The 22,199-nt window shown below is 44.6% G+C and overlaps 1 protein-coding gene across 11 annotated transcripts in view; it reads left to right on the top strand.

The window, feature by feature from the left end:
* LOC118361142 (sickle tail protein homolog) overlaps positions 1-22,199 on the top strand; it is a 241,670-nt gene that overhangs the window by 106,925 nt on the left and 112,546 nt on the right. The window contains exon 1 of one of the 11 annotated variants that reach the window (XM_052483208.1): positions 21,115-21,263. The exons of the other annotated variants lie outside the window; for them this stretch is intronic. Coding sequence (XP_052339168.1) covers positions 21,245-21,263 — 19 coding nt within the window. The 5' untranslated portion in view covers positions 21,115-21,244. Of the gene's footprint in view, positions 1-21,114; positions 21,264-22,199 lie in introns of those variants that run through there. 11 annotated transcript variants of the gene reach the window in all.

Below are 22,199 nucleotides of genomic sequence, written 5' to 3'. Positions count from 1 at the left end.
TGGTATAACAATGAACAATTGATTGTAGTTGCAGATGCTAAGTGAGAATGCAAAACACTAGATAAACTGGCAGCGGTCTGGTAGCTCAAACAACCTGGAACGTTCCAGAGTATTTTCTCTTACGAATATAAAACAATTTAGCTGTCTGTCAGGATTGCATTTAGAAGAATCAGACAAAAGCCAACACGTTTTTTCATGAAATATGCATTACCGAGAAGCACTTATATGCACAATGACAACTAATTTCCTGGAAAAGAGAGAGAGAGAGATAAAGAGGGAGAGAGGGGGGGGGGGGGGTTTGAGTTTGAGTTAAAAAAAACTTTATTGGGTCTGGGAACCAACAACACAATAAACACTCAAACAAACAAAAACATGGTTACACATCAGTTAGAAATGCAACACCAAATATTCCGCCACAGAAACTAAACACAACAACCTCTAAACACCCCATATGCTCATAAACAGCCCAATGTTACTAACCAGTTTGTAACAGGCAAACTCAACCCTCAGTCTCGCTGCCAACATCCCCTTCAACATACCCACCACGTCCTCAGACTCCTGTCCCCAAATACTGTTCTTTCGTGTCTTCTAATTTAGCTGCCCTTGACACAAAGTTAAGTAAGAGAACTCCGCATCAGCTGACCCAGCTTGGTACGCCATACTCCAGGCATGCATGTGGTTTGGCTGAACCCATAGCACGGGACTGGGTGGCAGTGTTATAAAAAGAGAGGCTCATCAAAAAGTCACGTCCCTGGTGGCGTGCCGGCCTTACGGGACATGTCGAAAACTCTCCAAGCCTGCGTAACAGACTCATAGAATGTTTCTACTGACAATTGAGATGCACAAACTATGGCATAAGGGGACGACAAGCGATCTGTAATGTTGATTAAGACATTAATGAGCGAGCGATGACGGACGTAGTCAATATAACTATTTGTTCAGCACTTTTGAATTGTACAGCGCAGAATTTAGAACATGAGCCATTCTTACACCAAGTCAGAACTGTAGGATAAATAAAGGGAGCATAGAAGCAGATTATGAAAATGTCACGTCCTGATCTGTCTCACCTGTCCTTGTGCTTGTCATCACCCTCCAGGTGTTCTTTGTTTGTCTGGGGCCAGTTGGTCTTGTTTGTTCAAGCCTACAAGCATTTTTTGTCTCAGCTTCTGCTTTTCCCCAGTCTCTCTTTTTCTCGCTCTCCTGGTTTTGACCCGTGCCTGTCCTGTCTCTGAGCCCGCCTGCCTGACCACTCTGCCTGACCCTGAGCCTGCCTGCCGTTTTGTACCTTTGCTCCACCTCTGGATTTACTGACCTCTGCCTGACCCGACCCTGAGCCTGCCTGCCGTTTTGTACCTTTCTCCCACTACTCTGGCTGTCGACCCCTGCCTGCTTTTAATTTGACACGTCAAATAACACAATTCTATTATAGAATGTTGTGTGTGCTGAATTTGCATATGCAAGCCAAGCGCCACCACTACTATCAGTAGCACTGTCAAAGCTGTACAAAAAAAGTCTAAAAAAACAAGCACACACCGGCCACGAACGATGTGTTTACAATACCGTGTTGGTGAAAATAGACCAAATTATTAGGGTGAGGCACATGGGCTACTAACAGATTACTACACAACATACACTTAGTATTACTTTCTTAGCTACAGTATATGTATCTCCCTGGCATATTACATAATTTATGCAGCAGCATAACATTACAATACATTTTTTGGACTCGCCTTGTGCTGTGCTCACTTAAACAGGAAGGTGGCGCTGCGGTCCTTTGTGAGCAAATTTTGTCATCAAACTTTGTCTTCAAAGTCTGGCATTCTCCACTCCAATGAATAGCAGGCTAGTGGTTGCTTTGCAATGCTTGCAGTTAGCCACTGATTCCTTCCAAACCCCGCATTGTTGAATTTGCGATTTCTAACTTGTTGTGTAATGTTTATGTCCAATGGCCGATGAGCACCGATACCTTATATCTATAATTTCTCTTCATTATTTCTCTTCATATGACAAGGATTGAAAAGGAGGAGATTGTCGACTTGATTCATGATGATGACTGCTTTTAGATTTTGAAAGTAAGATGTTGACTTGATCAGTCCAAAGCTACTTTACATGTAACGTGATTTGACGTCATATTATCTGTGGCCAATGACCTTGAGCCTTCTTGGAAGGGCTCTTCTAATGAAACTCTATGGCAGGACCCAAATGGCTTGAATGTTCGATGTCTACTCTTACTAAGGACTTAGACTTGGCATGTGATGTAGCGTCCCGATGAGTAACAAAATAACATGCAAAATAGGCAACACACCTAACAGGTATAAACGCAGGCTGGCTGAACCCATAGCACGGGACTGGATGGCAGTGTTAGTAAAAAAGAGACTCTTCAAAAAGCCACATCCCTGATGGCGTGCCGGCCTTATGGGACATGTCGAAAACTTTCCAAGTCTGCGTGACAGACTCATAGTATGTAGTCAGGCCAGACAAATCACCCCCTCTAGCTTTAAGAGGAAAGGGTGCTTGTCTAAGCCCAACCAGCCCGCTCTCCTCATCGATGTGTAGGCTGTGTCGACCCAGCTAGAACCGTCACTGTACAACAGTCTCTGGACTGCTTGAAGCCGGAAAGCCATGATCCTGGAAGAAATGTTCACCAGGCCTTGCCCACCCTCGTGCAGTGGAAGGTACAGGGCTGCAGCTTGAATCCAATGTTGTCCAGAACAGAAGAAAATTGACAAGGGTCCTCTGAAGCTCTTGTATTAGGCCCCCCAGGGTGGCTGTAAAATCATTAGTCTGTGCCACAGGGTAGAGACGGCTAGGTTATTGACTACCAGCATCATTCCCCTTTAAAAGATAGCTGGGGTAGCACCCATTTCCACCTAGACAATCTGGCATACACCTTCTCCACTCCACCCTCCCAGTTATTTTTTTGAAAGACATCGGAGCCTAGAAAAACCCACAAAGTCTTCATCCCATCTCTGCTCCACTGAAGCCCCCCTGGTAACTGTGGAGCGGACCCTATCTGAAGCTGACCTGTCCACAACAATTCACTATTTTCCCTCAATTATCTCTAGCTGAGGAGGCCCCCTCATACACCTTTAGAGCTTTTGAGAGAGCCTTAAAAACGGTCATGTCATCTGCATACGCAGACAGTGCTATCATAGTTCCCTTCATAACCCCTGGCACAGAGAAAACAGTAAGCCTTGCTCTTAAAAAAACAAAGCATTGGTGAAATTTCCAGACATAAATAACTGTCCTGAAATTGGGCATCCCTGCCTAATACCCCTATGGACGGGGATGGGGGCAGCTCAAACCACCACCCACCTTCACCATACATGAGGCCCCTGGATACAGTAAACTCATCCAAGACAAAAATAACATCCCCAACAAAGGCTTTCATTGTTTTGAACAAGTACTGTTGGTCCACACGGTCAAAAGCCTTCTCCTGATCCAAAGAAAGCCATCCCACATTCACATCAGACAGTTTACAAATGCCTATAACATCTCTTATTAGAAACAAGTCATCAAATAGAGCGGTCAGGTACACAGTAAGACTGGTCCTTATGGCCCTACAGCTCCAGATATTATTTTAACCTGTTTGAGACACACTTATATATCATTTTCTATTCTGCACACAGCAATGCAACAAGTTGCCAGTTTTTTAGATGAGCCAAATCCCCCTTTTTGGCAAGAATTAAAGTACAGCCCATTGTCAGGATACAGTAAGAGAACCCTCATGAACAAATTCACACACCAAAATCCCCCCCCCAATATACCCCCAAAAGTGCTTATAGAAATCAGATGGTAAACCATCAATGCCAGTGTCTCGGCTTCATGAGAGCTGCATAACTGCGGTGGATAGCTCCTGCAGAGTAATGTCAGAAGCAGCTCTCTGTTCAGGGCCCAATTGAGGAAGTCCATGTAACAACTGTTCAGCACACAGAGGTATTCAATCCTCCGCCTTATAGAGGGCAGAGTAGAAATCCGCGAGCATATTGGCACATCTCACCGTTATCCGTAGGCCATCTATCTCATCAGGAAGACGAAGGCCAGACCATCTGTTCGCTCCGCAATGTCAACTGCCCTAGGTGCAAGTTTTTTTTTTAAACGCTAGGAGCATCCATATCCTTGAGGGTTACAAAGCAAGACCTAGTCAAGACAACCATCACTATTTCATGTAAAAGCGACCTCAGTTCATGTCTCTTGTCCTGTAAGTTCATGACTAGTCTGGGGTCATTCTGAGTGAGCAACTTCAATTCAAGTTGATGTCCTGTTCAAGGGCCCTGATAGTCTCTTTAACTTCAATACTAGACAGAACAGTGTACTGGCCCTTCCCAAACTCCCACCATTGTCTCAAGGACTCCAGTTTCCATTTAATAACCCTCCATTTCTCCCAAAACAACAAAAACTTTTCACAAAACATGGCATCGTGTAATAATTAGTCATTAAAATATCAATAAGGTGATGACCTTCGTGGACGGGACAAGTGAATGTCAACAGTAACAATATGGTGATCAGAAAAAACCCACAGTTGTGCTCAGATGCATACAACCTGTCTAACCGTGCTGCACTGACGTGACCTTCATTAACTTTTAGCCATGTGTACTGCCTAACTTTTGCATGTCTTACGCTACCCACATCAGACGGCTCAAACTCAGTTAATAGACCTCCATATAGAAAAGAGAAAGGAAAAACATTTTAAAAAACCACAAAGAAACCATACAAAGATAAAACAACACCCTACGAGCCATGATAATCATCTTTGTTTAAATTTTTCTCTTAATTAACCTTGCCACGATTCCCACTACCTTTTACTGCCGTGACAGCGGTAACACATTTCCTCAAGCGGAAATGCTTCTTCACACTCAACTAGTCTAACCCCACCGTCTTCTGTAACACCACAGCTGACCTCACAAACTTATCAACATCAAACAAATCTGCCAATTCAACAGATTTCCCAGAAGTCTGATCCAGGAACCAATGTACCTCTTCTAGATTGTAAATTGAGTCATCGCCAGCTGCTATCGTATCAACAGGGATATCAGAAATGTCCATGTCCATATCCTTCTCCTGATCCTCCTCAACTGAGGCCACAGACCCCTGACTCCCCTACACCACATTCCCCTCAACACTCCCCACTTGCACCCCGTCACCCGTACCAGGCATCTCCACTGCCTGGGAGACTAGACCCACCTGAATCCCTTCCTATACCCCATCACTTGTACTGTGCATCTCCTCACCAGCCTGGTGAAATGGTTCCCCAGATCCATCCTTACCTCCTATAACAATATTTTTCAGATGCTATGTGCCCCACTGGTACAAGCTGCAACTGCACCCTCAACACAAATAACTTGTTCCTCAGCAACAGGTGCTTATGGCTACTCTACCGCTGTCGGCCCACCACTCCTTACATCCGTGGGCCCAGGCGTTACAAAGGCCACCTGCGTCCCACCCTCCACCTTCTCCCTTTTTGGGCAAGCATGTCTCTTATGGCCAACAACCCCACACTCAAAACACTGTTGACTACCCGTACTCATACAAGCCATATACAGTCTGTTGTCATACTTGATTTTAAACGATAACTCCAAAGTCTGCTCCAGTGAATCCAAAAACATAAACACCCGTTGCCAAAAACACACAACCTGTTTCAGAGGCAGGTATTTGCAACCCAGCAAGATTTAATTGAATTTGCAAACTTCCAAAACCGCAATAACTACTATAGCTCATTGGGAATAAAAGGGCGGTGCATCCGACATCGTAACCCTTGTTAACGGTGAACGAAAGCAGCGTAACTTGAATAAACATGCCTTTCAGAAGTACGCCGTGCTGAACCATCCGATCGACAAGACACCCTTCTTTAAACGAAAACCCCCATCGCTTCATTCATCGCTTTATTTTCATAGCCTACCTTCTCTCTTACGGCGACCAGAAACTCCTCCACAGTGACAGTAGCTTCAGTAACACACCCGAAGCCGTACTGAAGTGACAGGGACGGCGTCCCCGTGTGGGTCGCCATCCTCGCCAAAACCAGGGCAATTCCAACAAGAAATACAATATACCTAATTCTACCACCATTTTTTTTAATCATGCATAGAAAAAGGGAAACCCCCCAAGAAAAGGAAACAAAAAAGAAAACACTGACGATCTAACTCCAGACACCACTTGCACTCACTCATACAATTCCCAGCATGCACCAACACTCCCAGCATGCAGAGAGAGAGAGAGAGAGAGAGAGAGAGAGAGAGAGAGAGAGAGAGCAAAGTAAGGAGTAAAAACTAAAAGTTTGGATTGATTCCTCTAAAGGTGATTATTTTGACTTATATTGGGTCAGAGTTGAGAATTATGCATCCCGGAAGTATAAACATGTTAATATGATCAATTACTTTTATTATGGCTGAGTAACGGGCTAGCTATTTGGAATGCTAATTCAGCCAAAGCCTACGGGTTCATGGGCATTGTGACCTTCCCTCAATTAAATTCTCTAGATCGTTTAATGACCAAAACACCACAGTGTTTCATCTCCTTTCCCTGCTAATTAGTCGACTTGAGGCTCATCATTAAAAAGTCGCTAAATCCTTAAGTTAAATTTCTAAATTAGAACATCAATGTGGACTCCAAAAATTATATTTCCTGAGTAGATTTCTATGTGTGACGATGGGTAGACTAGCCCGGCTAGGTAGGGGTTTTAATTGCCCTGGATGGCTGAGATAACGGAAAGATCTTGGTCTCTGTCCCCAATACAATTCACCTCTGCTCCTATTCTGTATTACCCGACTGGATGCAGTGAGGTGAGCTTCAGGAATTTTCACTTCAACGATGACGACCTGAAGTGTATCAGTGTGTGTACCAGCAGGATTCATCTAACTTTTTCGTTGTCTTCTGGGTCAAGCATATTCACATTAGCACCATCGCATTCCACCATTTTTTTCTCTCCGCGCTTCGCCCCTCTTCTCCCATTTCACAATACTATTGGCTAACACCAAAGCTTTTTCGAACTCTTGACTGGTTAAACAAACTGTCCATTAACGAACACAGTTCCTCGAGCTCAGTATATAGTTACCAGGGGAAAGGCTAAAAAGTGCATTTGTTTCTCTCACCGTTACATATGAATAGGACAAAGATGCTGCAGATTACTCTATTACACAACAACTACATTGAGTACATTCTGTTGACAATGTACATGGCCACACTATGGTACTGTAGCTGTTCAAAAACAATGCTGTCCCCAGGGTGCCTAGAGAGCTCATCTCAGCTGATACACTTTGAGCTGCAATATGATCAAGAAGACCCTGCTGAGCTATCTAGAAAGGTCCTTGAAAGGTTATTTGGCTGTCCTGATAGGAGAACCCTTTGAAGAACATTTTCTGGTTGCAGATAGAACCCTTTGTGTTCCACGTAGAACCCTCTGTAGAAAGGGTTCAACATGGAACGCAAAAGGGTTCTACCTGGAACCAAAAGGGTTCTCCTATGGGGGCAGCCGAATAACTCTTCTTTTTTTTCTAAGAGTGTAGGGTCCACACTGCATCCCAAATTCACCATAGTGTATGGTTGGGATCTGGTCAAAAGTAGTGCACTATATAGGGAATAGGGTGACCACGCAGCTCCAGTCTTCCAGAGAGAGGGGGCATGAGATAGCTGTGGGGCTTGAGGAGGGTCAGTGAGGAGGGACAGTGAGTGACTCACTAACCAGCAGGGTGATGACAGACAGCCCAGGGTGTTAAGGTGTTGTATCTCACCAGGGATGAGAAACTCTTTAGAGAGCTGTAGATGTCATCCCATATCACTCACCACAGCAGCTGTTTTACACGCCCCTGATAACAAGACTACATCTTCCCTAATGGACAGAATCTGTCTCACACACCACACACACACACACACACACACAGTCATGTAGTGTGGTGGTCGTCCCCACCCAAACCCCTCAGAGTAAGTGAGTTTTCACGTTAACACACACACACACACAGACACTTAACAACATTATTAAAATACATTGTAGTCTAATGGATCGATCAAATACATTAAGCAATACAACATGTAGTTAGTTGTATTGTACTCTTCCAGTGCCTATTGGCTCAGTAATGAGCCTCATAGGGCTCTGGCTAAAATTAGTGCACTATGTAGGGATCAGGGTGCCATTTGGGACAATATAATGCAGGCCTCCATGGTGAAGCCCTATCATCCCTCCAACCATTTTATTTACCAGATTCCCCTGCTTTATGTTATGGGTCTGTGGTTCGTCAGTCTCTGTTATCTCAATTAGTCCTCCTCCACGTTCTGTCTGGCCTTATGAAATCAAACATTCCCATTATGTAAGGCTGACATTAGATCAAAACTTTGCTGATGATTCCATTCAAAACACATCTCCATCTCTACACTCTTCGAAAAAAAGGTGCTAAGTAGAACCATATAGGGTTCTTCGGTTTGTCCCATACTGGAACCCTTTTTGGTGGTAAATAGAACCCTTTGCAGAGGGTTGTACCTATAACCCTCTATGTAGGGTTCTTCATAGATCCCCCTGTATATGGGTCTATCTAGAACCCTCTATGAAGGGTTCTACCAATAACCCTTGTATCTTTGAAGGGTTCTTAGAACGGTGAATGGTTCCACCAGCCTTTTTAGCCTTTAAAATGTAAATATTTATGACAATGCTGTACGTTACATATCTCATAAGGTCTTCATTTGAGAGGTTTAGTTATACCCTAACACAGTGGGTTAAGAACATTCCTGTTTTACAGGCCACCTCAGCCCTGCAAGTCACATTATACTGGCTTGCAAAGTGATGTGTAATTTCCAATGAATATGAATGTACAAAAAGCCATTGACACGTGACAACATTCATTCCTATGTGAAGATTCAATAGCGCATTTGAAGCCCAGGAAGTTGGTTAAGATGGCATCTTAAGTGGGAGATGTATGTAGACATGACATGCGCAGTTTGAGCTACTCCAGAAAGTAATGTGACGTTGCAGGCTAGCTCAGTGCTTCCTCCTCTCTTTGAGTATATCACGCTTAAGGCCAACCAGGGTACTGCGGCCTGCCATTAGCTACTAAATTATCCTTACAACTTATTCTGTGTGTGATTTTAAACTAATCGGTTTAAACTAACTAATTTTCCCCTTCACTATAATGGGGGATCCTGTTTTCTGCAAACAATGCCTGCAGTACTGCGGTCGGGCTTGAACTTTGTGGCTTCACTGAGAGGGGGCAGTAATTATTCCCTGATAATTCCTATTAGAATCCAGCTCGATTGGGAATATCCACTATTGGAACTTTCAATCACTCAAAACCTGCATTCAGAATAGTATGACTGCCAAGGTAGGGAAAGTAATATTTGAGACTACCTGTTAAAATGGCGCCTGGAGCAGAAGGCAGATGTTTTACGTGCCCCCAAGTGATGGTGTTTTTTGTTAATTTATCTGCGTTGTTTGTAACTTATTTTAAAAAATATTTTGTACATAATGTTGCCGCTACCGTCTCTTATGACCGAAAATAACTTTTAGACATCAGGACTGCGATGACCCACCATAGACTAGCAGAATCGTTTTTCTTCTTTCATGACTCTGACGAGCCCGAGGCGGAGGATATACGGCTCCCTCGGGAACAGGCCCCGACCCCAGTGATCTCTATGAAGAGGAGGTGCAGAAAGAGAGGCCGGAGGGCAGGCTGCCTTCTGATGAGTAGGCGGCGATCGAACAAACCCCCACTCCCCTCAATTCTGCTCGCAAACATGTAATCTCTGGACCACAAAATGGACAAGCTATTGGGAAGATTAAACTACCAAAGGGACATTAAAAACTGTAACATCCTATGCTTCACGGAGTCGTGGCTGAACAACGACAATATCAACATACAGCTGTCTGGTTATACGATGTACCGGCAGGTAGATAGAACAGCAGTGTCTGGTAAGACAAGGGGCGGCGGTCTATGTATTTTTGTAAACAACAGCTAGTGCACGATATCTAAGGAAGTCTCGAGCCATCGCTCGCTGACATCCTGACGGGCCACCCCCCAGGTGGTAAGGGTAGGTAACAACACATCCTCCACGCTGATCCTCAACACAGGGGAGGACCCTCAGGGGTGCGTGCTCAGCTCCCTCCTGTACTCCCTGTTCCCTCATGACTGCACGGCCAGGCACGACTCCAACACCGTCATTCAATTTTCCGATGACACAACAGTGGTAGGCCTGATCACTGACAACAACGAGAAAGCCTATAGGGAGGAGGTCAGAGACCTGGCCATGTGTTGCCAGGACAACAACCTCTCCCTCAACGTGATCAAGACAAAGGAGATGATTGTGTACCTGTACCTGCACCCCCTGTCTATATTGTCATTTTTTACTGCTCTTCTTAAATGACTTGTTACTTTTATCTCTTGTCGTGTTTTTTTTAAACTGCACTGTCGGTTAGGGGCTCGCTAAGTAAGCATTTCACTGTAAGGTTGTTGTACCTGTTGTATTCGGTGCATGTGACTAATTAAATTTGATTTTGATTTGACCTAAATAATCTAAACTGGAACAATCATCTCAGTAACGGGTGCAATAAGTCCAACTACCAACAGATTCAATTGGTTTAGAAAATCTATGTTATTTATCTTTTTGTAGCATAAGATCAATCAATCAATGCACATGTACTGTAAATGCACAGATATTGAAACAAACTTTACAAAACATCAACATGCTAGGAAATATGATAATGATGGGTGTGGTTTTGAGTGTTTTATTCTGCACAGAGGAAAAATGAAGCAATCACACTCACCTCAAGTATTAACACTTGGGTTCATTAACACTTCTGAGTGTTAATTGACCTCTTCACAGAGTTCATTTAACTCCTGAATCATCTCTAGAAATGTTAAACTGAAAAATCTCAACTACGTAACACTGACCAATTTGCTGTGTACACATATACCCATATACAGTACCAGTCAAAGGTTTGGACACACCTACTCAGTGTCACCAGCAAAGCACCATCACACCTCCTCCTCCATGCATCACGGTGGGAACCACACACGTGGAGATCATCCGTTCACCAGCTCTGCCTCTCACAAAGACATGGTGGTTGGAACCAAAATCTCAAATTTGGACTCATCAGACCAAAGGACAGATTTCCACTTGTCTAATGTCCATTGCTCGTGTTTCTTGGCCCAATGCACTATATAATATACAATGCACTATTTAAAAGAAAGAGAAAAATACAATAGAAAAGATTATTCAGATTCAGAAGGGTTCTATGTAGAACCATTCTTGCCTTCCAAATAATCCTTTTTGCCTCCCAAAGAATCATCAAAGAACCCTTTCTCCCAAAAAAACGGTTCTTAGGATGAGAAAGTTTCTGGGTTGAACTCTATGACTTAGAGGGAACCTTTGTCTTCCAAAAAGGATTCTTCAAATGAAAATGGTTCTGGGTAGAACCCTGTCCCTCTGCCTTATCCCTCTGCAAAAACACTTTTGGAACCATATTTAACATCCCCCTGATCGCAGAATTAGATACAGAAGCAATGGATTGTGTAGTGCAGATCGATACAAAGCAGACAATGCGGTTAGAAACAACGATAGTAGGTCAAATATGAAAATAGTTGCATCATTATATACCAAGATAACCATGGACGTTCTGTGAAGAAAGTGTAGCAATTAAATAGAAGTTCAATTATGTAATTGTATCTTTTTTTGGTTTCCCATACAGACATGCACGCATGCATACATGCACACACACACACACACACACACACACACACACACACACACACACACACACACACACACACACATCCAATCTGCTTGTGTAGATGTGTTCGTAAACATGTGCAGTATCACTGTATAACAAACTAGCTGTTGGTGTTATTGTTTCAAAGGTCAAAATACAGGACATGATGTAGGCTGGGGCGGTATACCGATATACCGTATACCGGGGTATTTGGAAATAGCAAAGGGATGGTTTTTCAATACTGTTTTACCCCCTTTTTCGTCATATCCAATTGGTAGTTACAGTCTTGTCCCATCGCTGCAACTCCCTTACGGACTCGGGAGAGGTGAAGGTCGAGAGCCGTGCGTCCTCCGAAAACATAAGCCGCACTGCTTCTTGACACACTGCCCGCTTAACCCAGAAGCCAGCCGCACCAATGTGTTGGAGGAAACACTGTACACCTGGCGACCGTGTCAGCGTACATTCACCCTGCCCGCCACAGGAGTCACTAGGGCCCGATGGGACAAGAACATCCCGGCTTGCCAAACCCTCCCCTAATGTGGACGACGCTTGGCCAATTGTGCATCGCCTCATGGGTCTCCCGGTCACAGCCGGTATCAAACCAGGATCTGTAGTAACGCAGCTAGCACTGCGATGGAGTGCCTTAGACCACTGCGTCACTCGGGAGGCCTGAAAATATTTCTTTGAAGTTATTTCATACATTTGAATATTTGCAGCTTCCTGTTAAGTAAATATCTGCAGTCAACTTGTACAATACGTTAGGTGATGAAGCAAATTGCTTTCTTAATTTCACCTGTAAAATTATTTTTCATTATGAAGCTAACCAGTAGTCCCCAGTCACACAACGACGAGAGACCGGAGCCTTGTGAGTCACTCGCAGAATGTACCAGGTGATGTAGTTACAGTATGGATTTCACAACTGTTTGCCAGCTAGATATCTTAGAACTATTAAGTAAACTGTCTAAATGACAGTTAAATTGTGCTAAATGCACTGCAGTTGTGCATTTGGTTAGTTATCCAGCTAGCTAAGCGTGGTTAGCTTCTTGCTAAATCAAGCTTCTCTTGGTAACAGCAGATAATCCCCTGTTGAATCAAGAGCCTTGTTGTCGAAGATTTGTTTTGTGCCTGCATCAAGCTGTGAGTAGCATTTTTTTGTTACTTTCATAACGTTATGAGCTGGGATGTCTGTCCTGCAATTAGTTTATGTCAGAGACTGTTGGCATGTGTACATTAGCATTTAGCTGTCATGGGATTTTTCAAATACTTGTTAGCATTGCTAACTTTCCGATTACAGCGGCTCAATGTGGTTTGAAAACAGCACCCCTCATGTTCAGTGCCGGTATTACAGACAATCCCGGGATGGCGCAAGGTTGGTATGAAGGTATGACAATCTGGATACCGCCCAAGCCTAGTAAGATGCATTAAAGACACTTAGGTATTTTGGTAATGAGGCCCTTTATCTACTTCCCCAGAGTCAGATGAACTTGTGGATACCATGTCTCTGCGTGCAATTTGAAGGAAGTTGATAACTAGCGCCAGCGCAAGTGCTAACTAGCGTTTAACACAATGACTGGAATTTATGGGTATCCTCTAGCGATACCCATAGACTTCCAGCCATTCAGAAAATCCCGAAGTATCCCTTCAACATACAGTTGAATTGTTTCACATTTAACCACACCTGTCATTATTCTTAGAAACGCAATTATGGTACACTGGAGTATTTTGGAAAATATTGTGTGCATCTGGGAGGGCTTTCCACTTTAGCTGAAGTTTAATTCATTCGTTCCAAATAAAACAAGAGATAGACAGCAATACAGATAAAAACAAATACAGTACATAACAACGGTGTGCAGGTGTGGTTGGTAGCCCAAAGGCGAATATGAAAACCACAGCACATATAAACAATATACAAGTCATAAGTACAGAAATAAAAACCTTTTTAAAAAACAGATAACCAAAGCTACTAATTATAAATATATTGATCAGTAATCACTAGATGTTGGAGCATTGCTGCGCCACTCAGGAGGCTCGACAACCATCTCTGTATGGACCTCCCTTTGTGCATCGGGGCATTGTCATGCTGAAATAGGAAAGGGCCTTTCCCAGACTGTTGCTACAAAATTATTATCATTGTATGCTGTAGCGTTAAGATTTCCCTTCACTGGAACTAAGGGCCCTAGCCTGAACCATCAAAAACAGCCCCAGACTATTATTTACCAAACTTTACAGTTGGCACCATGCATTGGGGCAGGTTCTCCTGGCATCCGCCAAACCCAGATTCGTCCTTCAGACTGCCAGATAGGGAAGCTTGATTTATCACTCCAGAGGACGTGTTTCCACTGCTCTAGAGTCCTATGGAGGCGAGCTTTCCACCACTCCAGCCAACGCTCGGCTATTGGAAACCCATTTCATGAAGCTCCCGACGAACAGTTCTTGTGCTGACGTTGCTTCCAGAGGCAGTTTGGAACTCGGTAGTGAGTGTTGCAACCGAGGAAAGATTTGTGGATTTTTATGCACTACGCGCTTCAGCACTCGACGGTCCCATTCGGTGAGCTTGTGTGGCTTGCGTGGCCTACCACTTCGAGGCTGAGCTGTTGTTGCTCCTAGAAGTTTCCACTTCACAATAACAGCACTTACCGGGGAAGTTCTAGCAGGGCAGACATTTGATGAACTGACTTGGTGGAAAGGTGCCATCCTATGACAGTGCCACGTTGAAAGTCACTGAGCTTTTCAGTACAGGCCATTCTACTGCCAATGTTTGTCTATGGAGATTGCATGACTGTGTGCTCAATGTTATACAACTGTCAGCAAAAGGTGTGGCTGAAATAGCTGAAATAGCTGAAATCCACTCATTTGAAGGGGTGTCCACATACTTTTGTATATATTTTGTACGTCATAAGTCCTTTCTTTTGAATACGTAGTTATATCCTAACACAGTGATGTCAAGAATCTCCTGGTTGACACACCACATCAGGCCTGCAAGTCACATTATGCTGGCTGGCAAAGTGATGTGTAATTCCTACTGGAATCAATCTGGAGTTAGGATATCCAACCAGGAGCATTGTCAATCATCCGCAACCTCCATTCAGAATGACTGCCAGGGTAGAGAAAATTAATTAGTGGGATTACCTCAATCATTTAAACTGGAACAACCATCTCAGTAATGGGTGGGAAAAAAATCCAAAATATTTGTTTAGAAAACTGTATGTTATTTAATTTTGTGTAGAATAAAATATATTAAGCAATCAATGTACATGCAAAAACACAGATATTACAGTAAAACAAACAAATCTGAACATCTCACTGCTGGGAGCATGCTAGGAGCATGCTGGGAAATATGATATATGGTTCTATGTCGAGCCTTTCTTGACTTCCAAAGAAACCTTCCTGCCTTCCAAGGAATCATCCAATCAAAAATCAAGTCAAATTTGATTAGTCACATGCGTCGAATACAACAGGTAGACCTTAGAGTGAAATGCTTACTTACGACCCCTAACCAACAATGCAGTTTTTTAAAAATATGGAGAAGAATAAGAAATAAAAGTAAAAAGTAATTAAAGAGCAGCAGTAAAATAACAATTTCAAGACTACATACCAGTACAGAGTCAATGTGCGGGGGAACTGGTTAGTTGAGGTAATATGTACATGTAGGTAGATTTTTAAAGTGACTATGCATAGATGATAACAACAGATCGTAGTGGTGGTGTAAAAGAGGGGGAGAGGGGTGTGGGGGGCAATGCAAATAGTCTGAGTAGCCATTTGATTAGATGTTCAGGAGTCTTATGGCTTGGGGGTATAAGCTGTTTAGAAGCCTCTTGGACCTAAACTTGGCGATTCGGTACCTCTTGCCGTGCGGTAGCAGAAAGAACAGTCTATGACTAGGGTGGCTGGAGTCTGAGAATTTTCTGGGCCTTCCTCTGACACCGCCTGGTATAGAGGTCCTGGGTGGCAGGAAGCTTGGCCGCAGTAATGTACTGGCCCGTTCGCACTAGCCTCTGTAGTGCCTTGCGGTCGGAGGCCGAGCTGTTGCCATACCAGGCAGTGATGCAACCAGTCAGGATGCTCTCGATGGTGCAGCTGTAGACCCTTTTGAGGATCTGAGGACCCATGCCAAATCTCAGTCTCCTGAGGGGGAATAGGTTTTGTTGTGCCCTCTTCACGACTGTCTTGGTGTGCTTGGACCATGTTAGTTTGTTGGTGATGTGGACACCAAGGAACTTGAAGCTTTCAACCTGCTCCACTGCAGCCCCGTCATTTCTTCCAAAAGCGGTTCTTAAGATGATCATGTTCTAGGTAGAACCCTTTGCCTTACGAAGAACCCCTGTCTTCCGCAAAGGGCTATTCTGATCAAAACTATTCCTCTGCAAAGAACCCTTGTGTTAAATACGGAAACCACATTTCAGTTGAAGGCATTCAGGTGTACAACTGACTAGGTATCCCCCTTTCCCTTTCGGGACAATTTTTTTTAATGGTGTAGGGTTTTATGTTTAATTTATGACATTTTTCACCATTTGGGATGCATCCATAGCCTTAACATACAGCAAGCAGTAAGACGATCACGCTGGTCTTTAACTGTAACATTAGCCTTTACTTTCACAGCATTGGACTTCCACTCTGAAATGATGCTACTGCAGTAGAACTACCAGAAACATTATCCCACTGCCGCCTCGCATTTGAGATTATAATATGGGCTTTAAAAAGGAGAGCAGCCCAGTGAGGCTTTGGCTGATCTGAAATAAATAACTGTAAAAGTCTGCACGATCTGAGCTGAGTCCCACGTAGAAATCTGCTTCACATGGTAGCAGACACTCTTATCCAGAGCGACTTACCGATTGCAATTGGGGTTAAGTGCCTTGCTCAAGGGCACATCAACAGATTTTTCACCTAGTCAGCTCAGGGATTTAAACCAGTGACCTTATGGTTACTGGCCCAACGCTCTTAACCGTTAGGCTACCTGCCGCCCTATGGCTGTGCGTTCAAAATGTCCGCCGGTCCACCCGTCACAGACCCATCGACTTGAATGGGGACACCTGTTCTAGTTATACTATTTCTACGGTGAGCCCTTTATCCTAGCGCAGGAAGTGCTAGTCTCACGACTAGACACATTGGGCTCAAACTCAATTCATGTTGTGCAAGTTCAGCGCTGTAGCGCGATTGAAATGTAACGGCAATGTTCCCGCGGGGAATGCATTCCCAGTAAACACTGCATACAGTATGTTGGCTCAATCAGAAATCACCTTTACATTTAAATTGCGATATTGGGCTGAATTTCCGCGATACGGACTGAATCTAGCCCTGTTTTGAGGGGAAGCGGAATGATGCCCTCCAACCTACATCTAATATTGAAGTAGGAAGAAGAGAAAAGAGGAAAGAAGCTGGGCAGCCAGACAGTCATTAAAAACAGAACTATAGGCATATAATGATGCTGCTGCAGTCACACACACACACACACACACACACACACACACACACACACACACACACACACACACACACACACACACACACACACACACACACACAGTCAGTGACATGAAACAGGTGGCTCATTCAACTAGCATCGGCCTTTCTAGGGAGTTTTTCCTAGCCACCGTGCTTTCTACACCTGCACTGCATGTTGTTTGTGGTTTTAGGCTGGGTTTCTGTACAGCACTGTGACATCAGCTGATGTAAGAAGGGCTTTATAAATACATTTGATTGATCATTCAACTAGCATCCCAGAATTCTTTGCTCTCTAGAAGAATAGCAGAAGCTTCAGAACAGACTGAATAATATGTCTGAATAGCTTCAGGTGTAGGGTTCAGAACAGACTGAATAACATGTCTGAATAGCTTCAGGTGTAAGCTTCACCTTCTGCCTCCATTCACCTTCTTTCTCCATTCCCTCCATTCACCTTCTTTTCTCTATTCCATTTGTTTGGGCTCTGCAAAGACTGAGGAGGGATTTGGCAGCTGGGATTCGTCTCTGGCGAGGGAGGCAGATGAGAGGGGGCCTGTTTGTGTGTTTGTACAGAAGACAAGTGAGGTAAAGGGATTGCCTGCTTGATGAAGCGTCGGAGTTTTGAGTCCCAAATTGCACCCTCTTCCCTATTTAGTGCACTATTTTTGACCAGAGCCCAATGGGCTGAATCTATGGGCCCTGGTCGAAAGTAGGGGACTGTACAGGGAATATGATGCCCTTTGGGACGTAGCTACAGAGTCTTCTCCCCCTCTCCCAGCTCTGTGCATCATCCTCATTCATCCAACTTCCTTCCTGCTCCAAGCTCCATAAATCACTCGCTCAGAGAGTCAACATCTGAGCTCCATCAATTTCTCAATCTGCTCTCGCCCCCCACTCACCCCCCTCTCACATCTCATATGTTCATGGGCTGCGGGGTAAAGACTGACACATAAACACCCAGGTATCTACTCCCTCTCATCTCCCCCACCTGAGCTAGAGTGGGACTGACAAAAACACATTTAAAATGCATTCACTCATACAATGTTGTTTCTGTCACCATACTTATTCAACAGGGGCTAATCTAAGTTATCTATCTAAGTTATAATTCTCCCTCTTGGCCTCGTAATTATCAAGCTTGGTCTATGACCAGTTGTGCCTGTTAGATCATAATGTATTAGATTATACGGACAGAGAGGACCTGATCCTAGATCAGCACTCCTACTCTGAGTCACAATATGTGTGTGTCTAGCTAGCCTGCGTTCAGCACAGGGCTCACGGTATTAGGGTTCAGGACATCAGGATATCATGCAGCCCCCTCAACTCAGCTCCAATACATTGTACTCAGACTAAATATGATTCATGTTTCCAGAGCCGGCACGACTGTGGCATGATGAAGGAAACCTGATCTGACTGTGTGGTTATCCAGCATGGCTCTGAGAGTGACCTGGAGAGAATAGTGGTGCCGCTTCCAGTTGAGGAGAGCAGAGGAGATGAGAAGAGAGGAGAAGAAAGAGAGGAGAGTAGGGGAGAGCAGAGCAGAGCAGAGGAGATGAGAAAAGAGGAGAAGAGAAGAAAGAGAGGAGAGTAGGGGAGAGCAAAAGAGAAGAGAGAGCAAATCTACTTCACTTGCTTTGGCAATGTTAACATATGTTTCCCATGCAATAAAGCCCTTAAATTGAAAATGAATTGAGAGAGAGAGAGAGAGAGAGAGAGAGAGAGAGAGAGAGAGAGAGAGAGAGAGAGAGAGAGAGAGAGAGAGAGAGAGAGAGAGAGAGAGAGAGAGAGAGAGAGAGAGAGAGAGGTGGGTAGATGACAGGAGAAGAGGGAAGAGAAGAGGTGGGTAGATGACAAGCGAAGAGGGAAGAGAAGAGGTGGGTAGATGACAGGAGAAGAGGGAAGAGAAGAGGTGGGTAGATGACAGGAGAAGAGGGAAGAGAAGAGGTGGGTAGATGACAAGCGAAGAGGGAAGAGAAGAGGTGGGTAGATGACAAGCGAAGAGGGAAGAGAAGAGGTGGGTAGATGACAGGAGAAGAGGGAAGAGAAGAGGTGAGTTGAGGAAGGGAGAAGAAAGGAAAGAAATGATGGGAAGAGGAGGGTGATGTACTGTCTGGATGTGACCGTTTAAGAACATGGGACATGCGGACATGTTCTAGCAGAATCTTAAAACGTATTATATTGTACTAGGCCTCGTCATTGGACCACCGTGAAACCAGGGAATTTGAATTTGAGGTTGTTAAGGGAGTGAACATGATGGATAATACGGGTTACATGGAGAACAGTGGAGGCTACAGAGGGCTTTTAATAATGGCTGCCATTACCACAAGCCCGTTCTCCCCAATTAACGTGCCACCAATCTCCTGTGATGGAGCAAGTCTGACCTCTCTGAAATGAAAACGGATGGTCCTCCCTGTAGCAAAAAATATATTTGACCTAAATCCTCCCTGAACGCTTGGAGAGAAAAAACAAGTGACCCTTGCTTAGACCCAAAATAATAGTTAAAACATAAAGTGGAGAGCAGAGAACATGCCTACCGTTTACCCTCATTTCTTGGACAGACCATAGCCTTAGATATGTCTTTTTACCAACTGTTTTTTTGTGTTGTAAGCATTATAACAACTGCGGGCCAGAAGGTTGTCGGTTCACAGACGGCCGTGGACAAGAGTAGGGGTGGAATTATCTCCTTTGTCGTAAAAGCATTGCATTAATCGATCGTCGTATTTGCAGGTCTAGTTTGCAACCAAACTGTCCCTGTTTGCAAATAATTGAATCTGAGACGTCATTAGAAATCTGAGCCGGGTAGCCTACTTTCAAAAGTCAGGCCTAACCGTACCTTTTCCACCTCAGACAGAGTAGGCCTACCGACGCAGAATAATCGAAGCTTTAACTGCTGGCTACTCTTCCTCCATGGCTCAACCCAACGAGAGAAGGTCACAAGGGTTTCCCTTAAAAGCTGTCTGGGTTTAAACATCCTCTGTTGTACTATCAATTGATAGTGACAGAATTAGATTGCTTCCCCATTTGTTTCTGTGTCCTCGCCTATAGAAGGTTGTAGCTCGGCCCCAATGTCAAAGAAACTAAACACTGAGATATCCCGGTCTCCTTATAGTGCTTCTGTCAACCTGTGTTCCCTCACCTCTCCCTCGTCATCTCTCACCCCTTGCCTCTCCCCCTAGGTTGGAGGTGGGGTATGGCTGTGGGTTGGGTAGGGGGATAGAGAGAGAGGGGGGGGGGGGTTTAGTGGTGAAAATCTTTGCCAGGCCTCAGAGCAGATGCCTTGTATTGAGACTGCTGAGCCTGGACCTCAGTTAGCCTTGCATGGCCCAAGCCTGCGGTTTGTAACAGCTAACTGTTGGATTTAGAGAGAACGTTCCAGTCACACCCCCACCCCTTGGTTTATACCCCCTCCCTTCACCCCTTGGTTGATACCCCCTCCCTTCATCCCTTGGTTGATACCCCCTCCCTTCATCCCTTGGTTGATACCCCCCACCTTCACCCCTTGGTTGATACCCCCTCCCTTCATCCCTTGCTCCCTCTCTCCACTCTAAAAATGTGTGCCTCAGTAGGACAACCCAGCAGGAAGTCCACATGTTTTCCTTTAGCCTCCAATCCCCCCTCTCTCTCTCTCTCGCTCTCTCATTCTCTCTCTTTCTCTTCCCCCTCTTCTGCCCAGCCATGTCCCCCTCTCACTTACAGTGTTTCATTGAGGTGAGCCAAATTCTGGATAGTGGCGAGAGGCTACACAAACCTCATTCAAGAGGCACTCACACGCATGCCAACACACACACACACCTATGCATGCACACACACACTTGGTCACACACACACACAGTCTCACACACATCCGAACATATGCAAGCTGAACAATGGCTGTTTACTGAGGGAGGAGGTAAGAGGGAGGGGGCGAGGGGGGGGTGGCGTACCTCTTTGGAGGGGCTGATTGGAGCCAGCGTAAACACACAGCCCAGGAAGTGTTGGAGTGAGGGAATGAGGGAGGGGAGAGAGACAGAAGGAGGGAGGAACAGTGGATGTGTACAGACAGGGAGAAGGAAAGTTTTCTACTGCAGTGTCTGTCCCTCTGTGTGAGTTTGGCTGCTCCCACACGGTTGTCCCAGACGAATGACAGAGCACCCGAGAGGTGAGTAAACTGCATCTCTATATGCGCGCACAGCGACCACATACATATTCACACACACACACACACACACACACACACACACACACACACACACACACACACACACACACACACACACACACACACACACACACACACACACACACACACACACACACACACACACACACACACACACACACACATACATTTGCTTATACACACACACTCACTTACACATGGACCAATGTAAGAGCTGGACAACAAGTCAATGACAAGCCTGGACTTGTGAGACTTCATTTCAGCTGTTCCCTACTTTATTGCTTACCTGATTGTCATTTCTAGAGGACGGTGCACATTGTGATATGTTTTTAACTCCTGATTACTTTCAAACATTCCTTTAAAAGTGGTCTTAAAATGGGCAATCTGGGATTGGTATAGTCCTTTTGGGGGGCTTTTAACCCTGATGATTGATTGAGCCATTGATTCTTGACGAATATCACATATAAACGCCTCGTGAGCTTAGTTCAACTGTCCTACCGCTTCAGCATGCGAAATATAAACGCGTTGCACTCTCTGGCAAAACGTTGTTGTCTGTTGCTGTTGTGTGGTGCTGTTATGGAATGAAGCCAGTGTGTGGAGTTGGCTGTGGGAAGTTGGTGGGATGTCGGAGGGAGAGTCATGTGTGTGGCTGTGTGTGTCTAATGAGACCAATGGGGAAGGAGTTGTTTGGGGTCATACACCAACAGATACTGACGTTGACAGAGGTTTAGACAATGTTGCATTTACGGTTGCTTTATCAACACTGTCCTCAAGCTCACTCTCTCTCATTTCCAGTTTCCTCCCTCCCTCTTTTGAAATCAAACCAGATCTGGCAACGTTGTGGACAGCTTCTTTCTGTATTGTCATAGTTTGCTTTTCAAGATCACATCAGAAAGGTTCCTTATTCCTTATTAG

This window comes from Oncorhynchus keta, chromosome 28, assembly GCF_023373465.1.
Source record: "Oncorhynchus keta strain PuntledgeMale-10-30-2019 chromosome 28, Oket_V2, whole genome shotgun sequence".
Taxonomy (NCBI): Eukaryota; Metazoa; Chordata; class Actinopteri; order Salmoniformes; family Salmonidae; genus Oncorhynchus; species Oncorhynchus keta.
This window is presented reverse-complemented; position numbering and strand designations above follow the sequence as displayed.